Source organism: Hyperolius riggenbachi, chromosome 11, assembly GCF_040937935.1.
Source record: "Hyperolius riggenbachi isolate aHypRig1 chromosome 11, aHypRig1.pri, whole genome shotgun sequence".
In the NCBI taxonomy this organism is placed as follows: domain Eukaryota; kingdom Metazoa; phylum Chordata; class Amphibia; order Anura; family Hyperoliidae; genus Hyperolius; species Hyperolius riggenbachi.
Window position 1 is genome coordinate 4,399,662 of NC_090656.1, and position 15,914 is coordinate 4,415,575.

Sequence of the window (15,914 nt, forward strand, 5' to 3'; positions counted from 1 at the left end):
ACTGGGGGGAGGGGCACAGCTTACTCCCTATGCAATATATTTATACTGGGGGACACCTCTAACTACCAATACTGGGAGGGCAACCAAAACTGGGGGGCCACCTATACTGAGTGGACTACCTCTGGTTACCTATACTAGGGTGCTACCTCTGGGTACCTAAACTGGGGGGCTAACACTAGCGACTTGTACTGGAGGGGGGCTTTCAGTGTTTGCCATAGACACTATATTACCCAGATACGCCCCTGCTCTGATCAGATAATAATACAAGAGGAATCTGTTGGCCACAATGACTGGTGTATGGCCAGCCTTAATGTTCACAGATACGTGTAGACAGGTCCTCTTGATGATCCCGCCCAATCATTGTGTGTGACCCTCTATGGTTGCAGGGTGTGTGGCATCGGCGAGGGGCTCTACACCTTCCAGACCCTGGAGGGGCAGCAGATCTACGAGCGAGTGCATAACGCTGTGCTAGCACTGGCCGAACAGCACAAGAGTCTTCTGCTGGAGATGGAGAAGAATTCTCGGGTGAGTCTCCCCGTTCCTCCTCTGGGTTATCATGTGTTACATTAAAGTGCGCTCTTCTAAATATTGTATATTGCTTAAATATCGAAACCATTTTTTTGTACAATTTCATATTAAAGAGGCCCTGTAGTGACATATAGCAGAATGCAGTAAAGAGGCCCTGTAGTGACATATAGCAGAATGCAGTAAAGAGGCCCTGTAGTGACTTATAGCAGAATGCAGTAAAGAGGCCCTGTAGTGACATATAGCAGAATGCAGTACAGAGGCCCTGTAGTGACATATAGCAGAATGCAGTACAGAGGCCCTGTAGTGACATATAGCAGAATGCAGTAAAGAGGCCCTGTAGTGACATATAGCAGAATGCAGTAAAGAGGCCCTGTAGTGACATACAGTAGAATGCAGTAAAGAGGCCCTGTAGTGATATATAGCAGAATGCAGTAAAGAGGCCCTGTAGTGACATGTAGCAGAATGCAGTAAAGAGGCCCTGTAGTGACATATAGCAGGATACAGTAAAGAGGCCCTGTAGTGACATGTAGCAGAATGCAGTAAAGAAGCCCTGTAGTGACATATAGCAGAATGCAGTAAACAGGCCCTGTAGTGACATATAGCAGAATGCAGTAAAGAGGCCCTGTAGTGACATATAGCAGAATGCAGTAAAGAGGCCCTGTAGTGACATATAGCAGAATGCAGTAAAGAGGCCCTGTAGTGACATATAGTAGAATGTAGTAAAGAGGCCCTGCAGTGACACATAGCAGAATGCAGTAAAGAGGCCGTGTAGTGACATATAGCAGAATGCGGTAAAGAGGCCCTGTAGTGACATATAGCAGAATGCGGTAAAGAGGCCCTGTAGTGACCTATAGCAGAATGCAGTAAAGAGGTCCTGTAGTGACCTATAGCAGAATGCAGTAAAGAGGTCCTGTAGTGACACATAGCAGAATGCAGTAAAGAGGCCCTGTAGTGACATATAGCAGAATGCAGTAAAGAGGCCCTGTAGTGACATATAGTAGAATGCAGTAAAGAGGCCCTGTAGTGACACATAGCAGAATGCAGTAAAGAGGCCCTGTAGTGACACATAGCAGAATGCAGTAAAGAGGTCCTGTAGTGACATATAGCAGAATGCAGTAAAGAGGTCCTGTAGTGACATATAGCAGAATGCAGTAAAGAGGTCCTGTAGTGACATATAGCAGAATGCAGTAAAAAGGTCCTGTAGTGACACATAGTAGAATGCAGTAAAGAGGCCCTGTAGTGACACATAGCAGAATGCAGTAAAGAGGTCCTGTAGTGACATATAGCAGAATGCAGTAAAGAGGTCCTGTAGTGACATATAGCAGAATGCAGTAAAGAGGTCCTGTAGTGACACATAGCAGAATGCAGTAAAGAGGCCCTGTAGTGGCATATAGTAGAATGCAGTAAAGAGGCCCCGTAGTGACATATAGCAGAATGCGGTAAAGAGGCCCCGTAGTGACATATAGCAGAATGCAGTAAAGAGGCCCTGTAGTGACATGTAGCAGAATGCAGTAAATAGGCCCTGTAGTGACATATAGCAGAATGCGGTAAAGAGGCCCTGTAGTGACATATAGTAGAATGCAGTAAAGGGGCCCTGTAGTGACATATAGCAGAATGTAGTAAAGAGGCCCTATAGTGACATATAGCAGAATGCAGTAAAGAGGTCCTGTAGTGACATATAGCAGAATGCAGTAAAGAGACCCTGTAGTGACATATAGCAGAATGCAGTAAAGAGGCCCTGTAGTAACATATAGCAGAATGCAGTAAAGAGGCCCTGTAGTGACATATAGCAGAATGCAGTAAAGAGACCCTGTAGTGACATATAGCAGAATGCAGTAAAGAGGCCCTGTAGTAACATATAGCAGAATGCAGTAAAGAGGCCCTGTAGTGACATACAGTAGAATGCAGTAAAGAGGCCCTGTAGTGACATATAGCAGAATGCAGTAAAGAGGCCCTGTAGTGACATATAGCAGAATGCAGTAAAGAGACCCTGTAGTGACATATAGCAGAATGCAGTAAAGAGGCCCTGTAGTGACATACAGTAGAATGCAGTAAAGAGGTCCTGTAGTGACCTATAGTAGAATGCAGTAAAGAGGCCCTGTAGTGACCTATAGCAGAATGCAGTAAAGAGGCCCTGTAGTGACATATAGCAGAATGCAGTAAAGAGGCCCTGTAGTGACATATAGCAGAATGCAGTAAAGAGGCCCTGTAGTGACATACAGTAGAATGCAGTAAAGAGGCCCTGTAGTGACATATAGCAGAATGCAGTAAAGAGGCCCTGTAGTGACATATAGCAGAATGCAGTAAAGAGACCCTGTAGTGACATATAGCAGAATGCAGTAAAGAGGCCCTGTAGTGACATACAGTAGAATGCAGTAAAGAGGTCCTGTAGTGACCTATAGTAGAATGCAGTAAAGAGGCCCTGTAGTGACCTATAGCAGAATGCAGTAAAGAGGCCCTGTAGTGACATATAGCAGAATGCAGTAAAGAGGCCCTGTAGTGACATATAGCAGAATGCAGTAAAGAGGCCCTGTAGTGACATATAGCAGAATTCAGTAAAGAGGCCCTGTAGTGACATATAGCAGAATGCAGTAAAGAGGCCCTGTAGTGACCTATAGTAGAATGCAGTAAAGAGGCCCTGTAGTGACATATAGCAGAATGCAGTAAAGAGGCCCTGTAGTGGCATATAGCAGAATGCAGGAAATTATTCAGGATACTTTTAGAGTCATTTTTTTCTGGTTTCAGCATCAGAAACACTTCCTATATCTATACAGTAAACTGCTGTATATTGGTGTGTAACCCCGCTCTCCCAGTGAGGCTTAGCCTAGGCTATTTAAAGGACAACCGAAGCAAGAGGGATATGGAGGCTGCCATATTTATTTTGTTTTAATCTGTACTAGTTGCCGGGCTGTATTCTTCTACTCTTCTGCCTCTTTTAGCCAGAGACCCTGAACAAGCATGCAGCAGATCAGGTGTTTCTGCCATTATTGTCAGATCTGACAAGATTAGCTGCAGGCTTGTTTCTTGTGTGATTCAGACACTACTGCAGCCAAACAGATCAGCTGAGCTGCCAGGCAACTGGTATTGTTTAAAAGGAAATACATATGGCAGCCTCCATATATCTTTGGCTTCAGTTGTCGTTTAAAGGGAACCAAGTTGAACCTTCAGGTAAAAAAAAAAATACTTACCTAAGAAGAGGCTCCCTGTGTCCTCCGTGCCGCTAGCCTCCGGAAGATCCAGGCAGCGCTCCTCTTCATGCACAAGCCGCTCTGGCTCACTGTGCAGCCGCAGATGTACTCGTGCAGTACAGCCAAGCTTACATGAAGAGGAGCGCAGCCCGAAACTGAAATCCGTTAAGCCCGTCTGATCTCTTCTGGAGGTCCACTAACGGTGGTCCAGAGAACGGCGCAGGAAGCCTCCACAAGATCCAGAGGCTTCTTTCTTCTCAGGTAAGTATCTGATTTTTAACCCGAAGTTCACTGCAAGTACACCATAACTATGTGGAATTCTTTTCCCAGAGCATTCTGGGAGATCAGGCGTTATTTTCACTGGCATCAGAATTCTCAGAAACATTCCGCATAGGTCACCTGCCAGGACTAAATATGTCACCACCTGTGATAGATTTCAGAATGTAAATCAGGGAGAGGAAAGATTTTACAATGGACAAACACTGACTAAATATTTAATTCAATAATGTAAAAAAAAACCAGTTATATTCATTATGTTATTTTCACTATAGTTTCTCTTTATTACACAAAAAAATGACACTTCAGTTTACAGCCATCTATAATGTTCTAGATGTAATTATGTTTGCCCTGTAACCATGACAACTGTGGAGGAAACCGCTACTAATTCCCATTTCTCTGCCTTTGTCATTGGCGCACGGAGTAAATACTTCTCTCTCACCGAAAACACTTTATTATTTCTTCAGTGTATTTCATTTATAATAATAATATTAGTCATGAGTATTTACATGTAAGGGCTGACAGATTTCTGCTTTTTGACCCTGGGCTGATCCTGTGCAGATGCCCCCAGTTACTGCAGCCTCTCAGTAGCCAAGTGTAGGCAACTCTGCATTACCAGCTCAGACAACTAGAGCAGTGCTTCTCAACATCTTTATAACATAGTTACGTAGTTATTTGAGTTGAAAAAAGACATACGTCCATCGAGTTCAACCAGAGAACAAAGTACAACAACAGCCTGCTCCCTCACATATCCCTGCTGATCCAGAGGAAGGCGCAACATCAGCCTGCTCCCTCACATATCCCTGCTGATCCAGAGGAAGGCACAACACCAGCCTGCTCCCTCACATATCCCTGCTGATCCAGAGGAAGGTACAACACCAGCCTGCTCCCTCACATATCCCTGCTGATCCAGAGGAAGGCACAACACCAGCCTGCTCCCTCACATATCCCTGCTGATCCAGAGGAAGGCACAACACCAGCCTGCTCCCTCACATATCCCTGCTGATCCAGAGGAAGGCACAACACCAGCCTGCTCCCTCACATATCGCTACTGATCCAGAGGAAGGCACAACACCAGCCTGTTCCCTCACATATCCCTGCTGACCCAGAGGAAGGCACAACACCAGCCTGCACCCTCACATATCCCTGCTGATCCAGAGGAAGGTACAACACCAGCCTGCTCCCTCACATATCCCTGCTGATCCAGAGGAAGGCACAACACCAGCCTGCTCCCTCACATATCCCTGCTGATCCAGAGGAAGGAACACCACCAGCCTGCACCCTCATATATACCTGCTGATCCAGAGGAAGGTACAACCCCAGCCTGCACCCTCACATATCCCTGCTGATCCAGAGGAAGGCACAACACCAGCCTGCTCCCTCACATATCCCTGCTGACCCAGAGGAAGGCACACTACCAGCCTGAACACTTACATATCCCTGCTGATCCAGAGGAAGGCACAACACCAGCCTGCTCCCTCACATATCCCTGCTGATCCAGAGGAAGGCACAACACCAGCCTGCTCCCTCACATATCCCTGCTGATCCAGAGGAAGGCACAACACCAGCCTGCACCCTCACATATCCCTGCTGATCCAGAGGAAGGCACAACACCAGCCCGCCCCCTCACATATCCCTGCTGATCCAGAGGAAGGCACAACAACAGCCTGCACCCTCACATATCCCTGCTGATCCAGAGGAAGGTACAACACCAGCCTGCTCCCTCACATATCCCTGCTGATCCAGAGGAAGGCACAACACCAGCCTGCTCCCTCACATATCCCTGCTGATCCAGAGGAAGGTACAACAACAGCCTGCACCCTCACATATCCCTGCTGATCCAGAGGAAGGTGAAAACCCCTTACAAGGCATGGTCCAATTAGCCCCAAAAGGGAAAAAATATTCCTTCCCGACTCCAAATGGCAATCAGATAAAATCCCTGGATCAACATCATTAGGCATTACCTAGTAAATTGTAGCCATGGATGTCTTTCATCGCAAGGAAAGCATCTAAGCCCCCTTTAAATGCAGGTATAGAATTTGCCATAACTACTTCCTGTGGCAATGCGTTCCACATCTTAATCACTCTTACTGTAAAGAACCCTTTCCTAAATAAATGGCTAAAACGTTTTTCCTCCATGCGCAGATCATGTCATCTAGTCCTTTGAGAAGGCCTAGGGACAAAAAGCTCATCCGCCAAGCTTTTATAATGCCCTCTGATGTATTAATACATGTTAATTAGATCCCCTCTAAGGCGTCTTTTCTCTAGACTAAATAAACCCAGTTTATCTAACCTTTCTTGGTAAGTGAGACCTTCCATCCCACGTATCAATTTTGTTGCTCGTCTCTGCACCTGCTCTAAAACTGCAATATCTTTCCTGTAATGTGGTGCCCAGAACTGAATTCCATATTCCAGATGTGGCCTTACTAGAGAGTTAAACAGGGGCAATATTATGCTAGCATCTCGAGTTTTTATTTCCCTTTTACTGCATCCCAAAATTTTGTTAGCTTCAGCTGCAGCTGCTTGGCATTGAGTACGATTATTTAACTTGTTGTCGATGAGTACTCCTAAGTCCTTCTCCAAGTTTGATGTCCCCAACTGTATCCCATTTATTTTGTATGGTGCTAGACCATTGGTACGACCAAAATGCATGACTTTACATTTTTCAACATTGAATTTCATCTGCCATTTATGTGCCCATATAGCCATCCTATCCAGATCCTGTTGCAATATGACACTATCTTCCTAAGAGTTGATGATTCTGCACAATTTTGTATCATCTGCAAAAATAGCAACATTGCTCACTACTGCATCTACTAGGTCATTAATAAATAAATTGAATAGCACTGGACCCAGAACAGACCCCTGTGGGACCCCACTGCTAACAGTCTCCCATTTTGAGTACGATCCATTGACCACAACTCTTTGTTTTCTGTCCATTAGCCAGTTCCCTATCCATGCACACTATGGCCTAGTGCACACCAAAAACCGCTAGCAGATCCGCAAAATGCTAGCAGATTTTGAAACGCTTTTTCTTCTTTTTCTGCAGCGTTTCAGCTAGTGTTTTGCGGTTTTGTGTAGCGGTTTTGGTGTAGTAGATTTCATGTATTGTTACAGTAAGCTGTTACTGAACAGCTACTGTAACAAAAAACGCCTGGCAAACCGCTCTGAAGTGCCGTTTTTCAGAGCGGTTTGCGGTTTTCCTATACTTAACATTGAGGCAGAAACGCCTCCGCAATCCAAAATCTGCAGCAGCCCGGGAGTATGCGTTTCTGCAAAACGCCTCCCGCTCTGGTGTGCACCAGCCCATTGAAATACATTACCCAAGCGGATCCGCACCCGCAAGCGGATCGCAAACCGCAGCCGAAACGCTCTGGTGTGCACTAGGCCAGACTCTTCCCCAGTCCTTGCATTCTCAACTTTTGCACCAGACTTTTGTGTGGAACATGGAGCCATTTATCAATGACTGAATAGCCAAGTAACGGTAACATTATCTCAAGTATCTCTTGGTGCATATTTTTTTAGTAGCTGTCCCTTATTGCGTATAAATGCTGTTGAGAGATTTCTTAATGCTATCTACTGATTATTTTTATTAAGATTTGTTTAAAAATGATTAATCATTTTTTAAATCTCTAAACTTACTGTAACAGACTGATTACGACAAATTTTAAGTAGCCCTGACCACCACCCAACACTGCATATTATGTGTTGAGAACCTAGAAGCTAGAGTAACCGATGGGTAAGCTGCAAAATGAAAGCAGACCTATGCTGAGAGTTTATGAATATTGTCATTGCTGACTAGAGATGTCAGCGAACCATTCGGGAACCATTCGCCGGCGAACCCCTCACCCCTTACTACTTCCGGGTCGCTATGACCCGGAGTAGTACGGCTGCGCTGGGCCGGCGGTGTGCGTCTTTGATCGCGCGCCTGTTGCCACTTTCTACGCATGTGCGTGGCCTCATGCGCAGAGAGTGTCCGGCAACAGGCGCGCGATCAAACACGCGCACCGCCGGCCCAGCGCAGCCGTACTACTCTGGGTCATAGCGACCCGGAAGTAGTACAGCCACATAGAGATTTGCTGACGAACGGTTCGCTAACATCTCTATTGCTGACCTTATCCTTAAAAAAAAAGAAAAGTTACAGTTGATTGGCTTCCTTTAATGCTTTCTGTGCCCCTAACCAAGAGCCTGCATGCATATGCTGCAGATGTGTGGCCCAAAAACTACCAAATCCACAAGACCAGCATGACAGCCAGGCAACTGGCATTTTTTAAAATGAAGACAGAAATATAATCTGTGGGTTAAAGTGTAGTTTGCCTTTTTAAAACAGAATGGACTTTCGATAATTCAGCGTTAAAGGACAACTGAAGCGAGAAGGATATGGAGGCTGCCATATTTATTTCCCTTTAAATAATACCAGTTATCTGGCTATCGTGCTGATCCTCTGCCTCTAATACTTTCTACCATAGCCCCTGAACAAGCATGGAGCAGATCAGGTGTTTCTGACATTATTGTCAGATCTGACAAGATTAGCTGCATATGTAAAAGAGAGACCCGAGAGCCCAATATAGTGCAGTAAGTACTGATAAAGTGGGTTATATGACGAGTACAAGTTTTATACTCACAAATCAGGGTTACCTCCAGGCAATCACTGTATAAGCAGGCGAGGAGATTATCCTGTCCTCACTCATGATTAAAAAGTCGCTCTCTGTAGACATGAAAAAGAAAGGGCCAGGGGTATCCCCCTCCACCAGGGGTGGATATCAAATATATAACGTAATGAAGACCAGAGGCGCCAAAAGGATAAAATCAATTATTAAAAAGTTTAAAAATGCTTAGGAGGCACTGGTGGACTTTCCTCCTCCAAGCAGACACAAGAAGCTGTGTATTCAAGACAAGTACATTTTATTGTTACACTCCAAGGGATATTCGCAACGCGTTTTGCAGGCCTAGACCTGCTTCATCAGGCAATAGATTGTTGGAGTACACAACTGGGGACAGAGGCACAGATAGGTGTACATTAGGACCAAAAGCCTGAATACATACAGTGTATGACATTAGTCATATGGTGTGCTTAAACTTAAATGTAAAATTAAACAGGAGTGGTTGCAGAATTAATTGGTAACAGTGCTTGTTTAGAGCGGTGAGTAGTTATATGTGCTTTCTAGGTGGGTGTGTGTGGGATAGACGGGGAAGGGTAGTATTGAAAGCGGTACATAAGAGTGCATTGTACTGTAATCATTCATAGATGGGGGCCCCGTGGTGGGGTGTTGTAAGGCTGATAAATGTGGAGGTGTGATGGGTGATTAATACTGTGGGGGTGGGGTGGGGGATGAATATAGTATAAGTGCATTGTACTGTAATGATTTATAGATGGGGAACCAGGAGTGGGGTGTTATAAGGCTGATTACTGCGGAGGTAGGAGGGTGAAAAATACTGCAGAGGTGGGGTGGGGAAAAACGAAATATAAATGCAAAAAACGGCAGAGATTAACATAAATTACAGGCCAACTTACCAGCATTCGGTCAGGGTAACACCTGGCGCGTCAGTGCCAAGGTGTCCCTGTACCGCTGTTTAAATGGGGAAGTAGTTCCGCCCGCTGACCAATCCGGCGACGGGGCAGGTTCGAATTTCCTACCAGGCGTAGATGCGGCCCTTTGGTCGCGCCATCCTTATGCGACCTTTACGTTGCGCCTATTGCTAAAGGGAAAGGGCATAGTAGTGCAACCATAACGTCGCACTCAGGTCAGATGCGTACTTCCGGTTGGGGGCGGAAATTATTGTGGCGGTGCGCATGTTGTGCGCATGTACCAGACGTGCCGTCCGCCATTGTTGTTATGGGCAGAGGGGACGGAGTGTTGAGCTGTTCTAATGGGATAGGAAATAGTGAAATTGAATAAAAAGATACAGATAAAAAATGTCAAAAAAATACATAATATTATGAAGGTGGACCTAAGGGCACATTAACTGTACATAGTGTTAGTCTCTTAGTATGAAATTTTTATGGGGTCGTGTTTTTACATTATGTAAATTATAATGGGGCCTTTTTTGGGTATGCTAATACCATCTAGTGGACAGACATGGTATTAATTGTGCAATATCATACTCAGCTGGGCTGTATACTGCAAGTAGTAGAAATATATTAAGACCCCTAAAAACAACAAGATACAATAAATGAACACAGAAAAGGAACACCAGATCACATAATAGAACAGTGTAAAAAACCATTGTATCATCTAGTGCTAAAAAATGGCCAGATGTTATAGACTACTAGAATAAACATGGATAGTGAGACTGGTCACATAGGATGGGATGCCTAGATATGAGGGTACATGTATAGTAAGATAATCATAATGGCAATAATTCATAAAGAGTGATATGTAAAGATTACATGGATAAAACAAGGATATATAATATAAAAATACATAAAATAAGTACATCTGAAAAACAGTGAAGTAAAAATATAAAAAAATATATAAAAAAGAAAATAAGGTATGATTAAAGAGGCGACTAAATAAAATTTATAAAGGTACTGATATATTTTGATCAATGGATTTTTTCAAGTTGTTCATTGAGGCCCTCTGGTACGAGGGTCCTCAACATCTGAATCCAAAACATTTCTCTCTAGTTGCTCAAAAGCATCCGGCTGGTGCTGATTAATACTTTGAATAAGGGTGATGTGAAATAAAGTGGGGTCACTGTTGTGATGGGTGCCAAAGTGTCTAGATACACTGTGAAGGGGAAAAGTCTTGTGTATATTTCTCTTGTGTTGTCCAGTCCTACTTCGTGCTGGTTGAGTGGTGCGTCCCACGTACTGAAAGTGGCAAGGGCAAGAAATGATGTAAATAACGTATCGGGAACTGCAAGTAAGTCGTTTTTTTTATCTGGTATTGTATTTTAGTAGTGTTGGAGGAAAGCGAGGTAGTAGTCAGTGTAAAGGGACAGGCTAGGCATCTGGTGTTCTTGCAAGGGAAGCACCCTGGTGTGGATTGGTTCTGTTGGTGTTCATGTCCTGTATCTGGTTTAAGTCGGCTGGGTGCTCTCCTGTAAGTAATTGCGGGAGTTGATGGTATTATTGGCCGGAGGTATGGGACCTGTAATAAAACGTCCCATCTCTTTTTCAAGATGGAGCGGATGTGGGGATGTTGTGCATTAAATCGTGTAATGAATCGGGGGCAATTGGTGGTGGTATCTATTGGGCGATGGAGTTTTGGGTTTCTTGGCCCTGAATTTGGCATCTTTTATGAGTTTTTTGGTGTATTTTCATGCCATAAATTTCTTTGTGAGTATCTCGGATTGTGCATCATAGTCTATAATGTCTGTACAATTTTTGTGGATTCTCTTGAACTGACTATATGGAGTATTGATGGTCCAGGTGCGGTGATGGAAGCTGTCAAAGTGTATATAATTATTGGCATCTATCGGTTTAAAATATGTCTTGGTTTTGATATAATTGGATTCAATAAACAGCGTTAAATCTAAAAATTCTATGGTGACTGGGTTATGATGGAATGTGAATTAAAGGCCAGCTGTGTTTGAATTCAAATGGTTGATAAATGACGGGATGTGTTCGGCATTGCCTCTCCAGATGAAAATTAGGTCGTCAATGTACCGTTTGTAAAAAATAATATTTTCAATGAAGGGGTTATTGTGTTGCATTTTTTGAAGTTTCAGGAGGCCCATAGACAGATTAGCATACGATGGAGCGAACGACAACCCCATAGCTGTCCCGCTAGTTTGATGATGGATTTTGTCCAAGAATGTGAAGATATTATTTTGTAAGATGAATTCAATACAGTGAGCTAAAAAAGATTGTTGGCTTTGGGGCATAAGCGTATTGACAGACGGAAAATGTTTGATGGCAGTGAGGCCAAAAGCATGTGGTATGTTTGTATATAAAGATGTGACGTCACATGTGAGCCATAAGTAGTCATTATGCCAGGTAATGGTACTGAGAAGGTCAATGAGGTGTGAAGAATCTTTGGGGTAGGAGTCGAGGGATTGTACATGAGGTTGTAAGTGGTGATCTACAAAACGTGACAAATTACTAGTGAGGGAGTTGATTCCAGAGATGATTGGGCGACCTGGTGGTTTGGACAGGGTCTTGTGAATTTTTGGTAAATAATAAAAAAAGGCTTTTTTGGATGTGGATTGATAATGAAATTTCTTTTGTTTTTGGAAATGATGCTAAGTAGGGCGTTTTTAATGAAAGATTTGAGTGTTTTATTAAGTTCTGCTGTGGGGTCAGTGTCCAGAAGTTCATAGTATTTACTGTCACCTAGTAGACATTCAGCTTCTTCTAGGTAGTCCTTTTTGTTTAAAATGACAACCCCCCCCCCCTCCTTATCGGCTGGTTTGATGATTAGGTTATGGTTGTTTTGTAGTGCTTTTATGGCCAATTTTTGTTGTGGGTTGAGGTTGGATCTGGTTGTGGGTAAATCAGTATGGATATTCTGTAAGTCATGGAGTACCAGTGAATAGAACGTGTCAATGTAATTACCTTTTAAAGCTGTGGGGTAGAATCGTGATCTGCCCTTGAGTTTTGTGGTGATGAACTGTTCTGTCTCTATTTCGGAGGAGGATATTGTGTAAACTGGCAATGTATCATTATTGGTGATAAGGGCTGTGGGATCAGTAATGGGGGGTGGGTTCAATTTTTTTATTGCAAAGAGTCGTTTCAATGTTAATTTACGAATATATGAATTAAAATCTGTAAAGATCTCAAAGATATTGGATTGATTCGTTGGGCAAAGGGATAAGCCTTTTCCAAGTAATATAGTTTCACTCGGGGTTAATAGATGGTCAGACAAATTGAATATACATTTGGTTTGTTGGCTTGTGGGAATTGGATCAGCATTCAAGGGTGTTTTCGTTTTTCTTTTCCCTCGCCTTCCTCTTTTTCAGAGTTGGGCAAGGGTCTTTTTTTCTTGGTTTGCAGTATGATCCGGGATGATTTGCGACTGGGTAATTGGGTTGTCCGTATGCTCTGGGATAGGGTAGAGGGAAGGTCTAATAAGAGGAGGTGAGGGTTGTGTCAGCACTAGCAGGCGTGGTCTGTGGAGGGGCTGCGCTATTCTTGCTGGCTTGGAAATACGTTTCAATGGAGGTTTGTAGGGAACCGTATGATGGTTTTGTGATTATGTCAGTTGGAGATGTCTTTTAGTCACTAACTAAATTGGTGTGTGGGCTAACGTGGAAAAATCCATTGATCAAAATATATCAGTACCTTTATAAATGTTGTTTAGTCGCCTCTTATCATACCTTATTTTCTCTTTTATATATATTTTATATATTTTTACTTTACTGTTTTTCATATGTACTTATGTATTTTTATATTATATATCCTTGTTTTATCCATGTAATCTTTACATATCGCTCTTTATGAATTATTGCCATTATGATTATCTTACTATACATGTACCCTCATATCTAGGCATCCCATCCTATGTGACCAGTCTCACTATCCATGTTTATTCTAGTAGTCTATAACATCTGGCCATTTTTTAGCACTAGATGATACGATGGTTTTTTACACTGTTCTATTATGTGATCTGGTGTTCTTTTCTGTGTTCATTTATTGTATCTTATTGTTTTTAGGGGTCTTAATATATTTCTACTACTTGCAGTGTACAGCCCAGCTGAGTATGATATTGCACAATGCACCTTACACATTAATACCATGTCTGTCCACTAGATGGTATTAGCATACCCAAAAAAGGCCCCATTATAATTTACATAATGTAAAAACACGACCCCATAAAAATGTCATACTAAGAGACTAACGCTATGTACAGTTAATGTGCCCTTAGGTCCACCTTCATAATATTATGTATTTTTTTACATTTTTCATCTTTATCTTTTTATTCAATTTCACTATTTCCTATTCCTTAAGAACAGCTCAACACTCCGTCCCCTCTGCCCATAACAACAATGCGCACCACCACAATAACTTCCGCCCCCAACTGGAAGTACGCATCTGCCCTGAGTGCGACATTATGGTCGCACTACTATGCCCTTTCCTTTTAGCAATAGGCGCGACGTAAAGGTCGCATAAGGATGACGCAACCAAAGGGCCGCATCTATGCCTGGTGGGAATTTCCAACCCTCCCTGCCGCCGGATTGGTCAGCTCCCCATTTAAACAGCAGTACAGGGACACCTTGGCACTGACGCGCCAGGTGTTACCCTGACCGAATGCTGGTAAGTTGGCCTGTAATTTATGTTAATCTCTGCCGTTTTTTGCACTTATATTTTGTTTTTCCTTCAGTCCACCTCTGCAGTATTTTTCACCCTCCTACCTCCGCAATAATCAGCCTTATAACACCCCACTCCTGGTTCCCCATCTATAAATCATTACAGTACAATGCACTTATACTATATTCATCCCCCACCCCACCCCCGCAGTATTAATCACCCATCCCACCTCCACATTCATCAGCTTTACAACACCCCACCCCGGGGCCCCCCCATCTATGAATTATTACAGTACAATGCACTCTTATGTACCGTTTTCAATACTACCCCTGTCCCCTCACCCCCCCCCTCCCCCACATATACCTACTCACCACTCTAAACAAGCACTGTTACCAATGAATTCTGCAACCACTCCTGTTTCATTTTACATGTAAGTTTAACCACTTGAGGACTGCAGTGGTAAACCCCCCTAAAGACCAGGGCAATTTTAACTAAATGGGCCACTGCAGCTTTAAGGCATAGCTGCAGGCCCGTACAACTCAGCACACTAGTGATCCCCCCCCCCCTTTTCTCCCCACCAACAGAGCTGGTGGGGTCTGATCACCATCATATTTATGGTTTGTTTTTTAATAAAATATGCTTGGGTTTTTTGTGCTGTCCCCCGCTCCCTCCCTCCTCCCGCCAGCCAATCGGCGTGATCAGCTGTCATAGGCTTCAGCCTATGACAGCCGGTCACTGTGCAGCCTCAGGAGGGGACAGCTGTGTCACACGGCTGTCCCCTGTGCAGCGCTGCTGCCGATCGCAGCACTGTACAAGTAAATTGATGGCGATCATGCCGTCTAACAGTCGCCCGAGCGGCTATTGCCACTCGGAGACTGAGGAGGGGGCGGAGCTTCCCCCCCAGCATGAGCCCCAGCATGAGATGCGCGCGCAGCGTGTGCGTGATCTCATGCAAATTAGAGCCCCAGGACTTGACGCCAATTGCCATTAGGCGGTCCTGGGGCTGCCGCAGCGACCACTCCCATTGGCGTGGGGTGGTCGTTAGGTAGTTAAGCACACCCTATGACTAATGTTATACACTATATGTATTCAGGCTTTTGGTCCTAATGTACACCTATCTGTGCCTCTGTCCCCAGTTGTGTACTCCAACAGTCTATTGCCTGATTAAGCGGGTCTAGGCCTGCGAAACGTGTTGCGAATATCCCTTGGAGTGTACCAATAAAATTTACTTGTCTTGAATACACAGCTTCTTGTGTTTGCTTGGAGGAGGTAAGTCCACCACTGCCTCCTAAGCATTTTTTCAACTTAATAATTGATTTTAGGCCTCTGGTCTTCATTAAGATTAGCTGCATGCTTGTTTCTAGTGTGATTCAGACACTACTGCAGCCAAATAGATCAGCAGGACTGCCAGGTAAATAAATGGTATAGTTTAAAAGGAAATAAATATGGCAGCCTCCATAGACTTCTTACTTCATTTGTCCTTTAAGTGAACATCTGTGGTTACTCACAATGCACTGCTACTGAATATGCAAATTCTCTTTATGCCCCTGAGGTAATTTGTATATTCAGTAGCGGTGCATTGTGGGTAACCACAGATGTTCACTTAAAGCTGAATTATCGCAAGTACCTTCTGTTTTAAGAAGGCAAATCTCACCAAGCATTGCTTATTAGTAGGAGGGCTTTTTGGTACCCTATACTTTCCTAGTGGTTGTGGGTCACTCCGAGCTGCT

At 43.8% G+C, this 15,914-nt stretch overlaps 1 protein-coding gene across 1 annotated transcript in view; it reads left to right on the forward strand.

The window, feature by feature from the left end:
* DOK4 (docking protein 4) overlaps positions 1-15,914 on the forward strand; it is a 43,318-nt gene that overhangs the window by 24,678 nt on the left and 2,726 nt on the right. Inside the window, exon 6 of the mRNA XM_068261814.1 lies at positions 387-525. Coding sequence (XP_068117915.1) covers positions 387-525 — 139 coding nt within the window. The remainder of the gene's footprint in view (positions 1-386; positions 526-15,914) is intronic.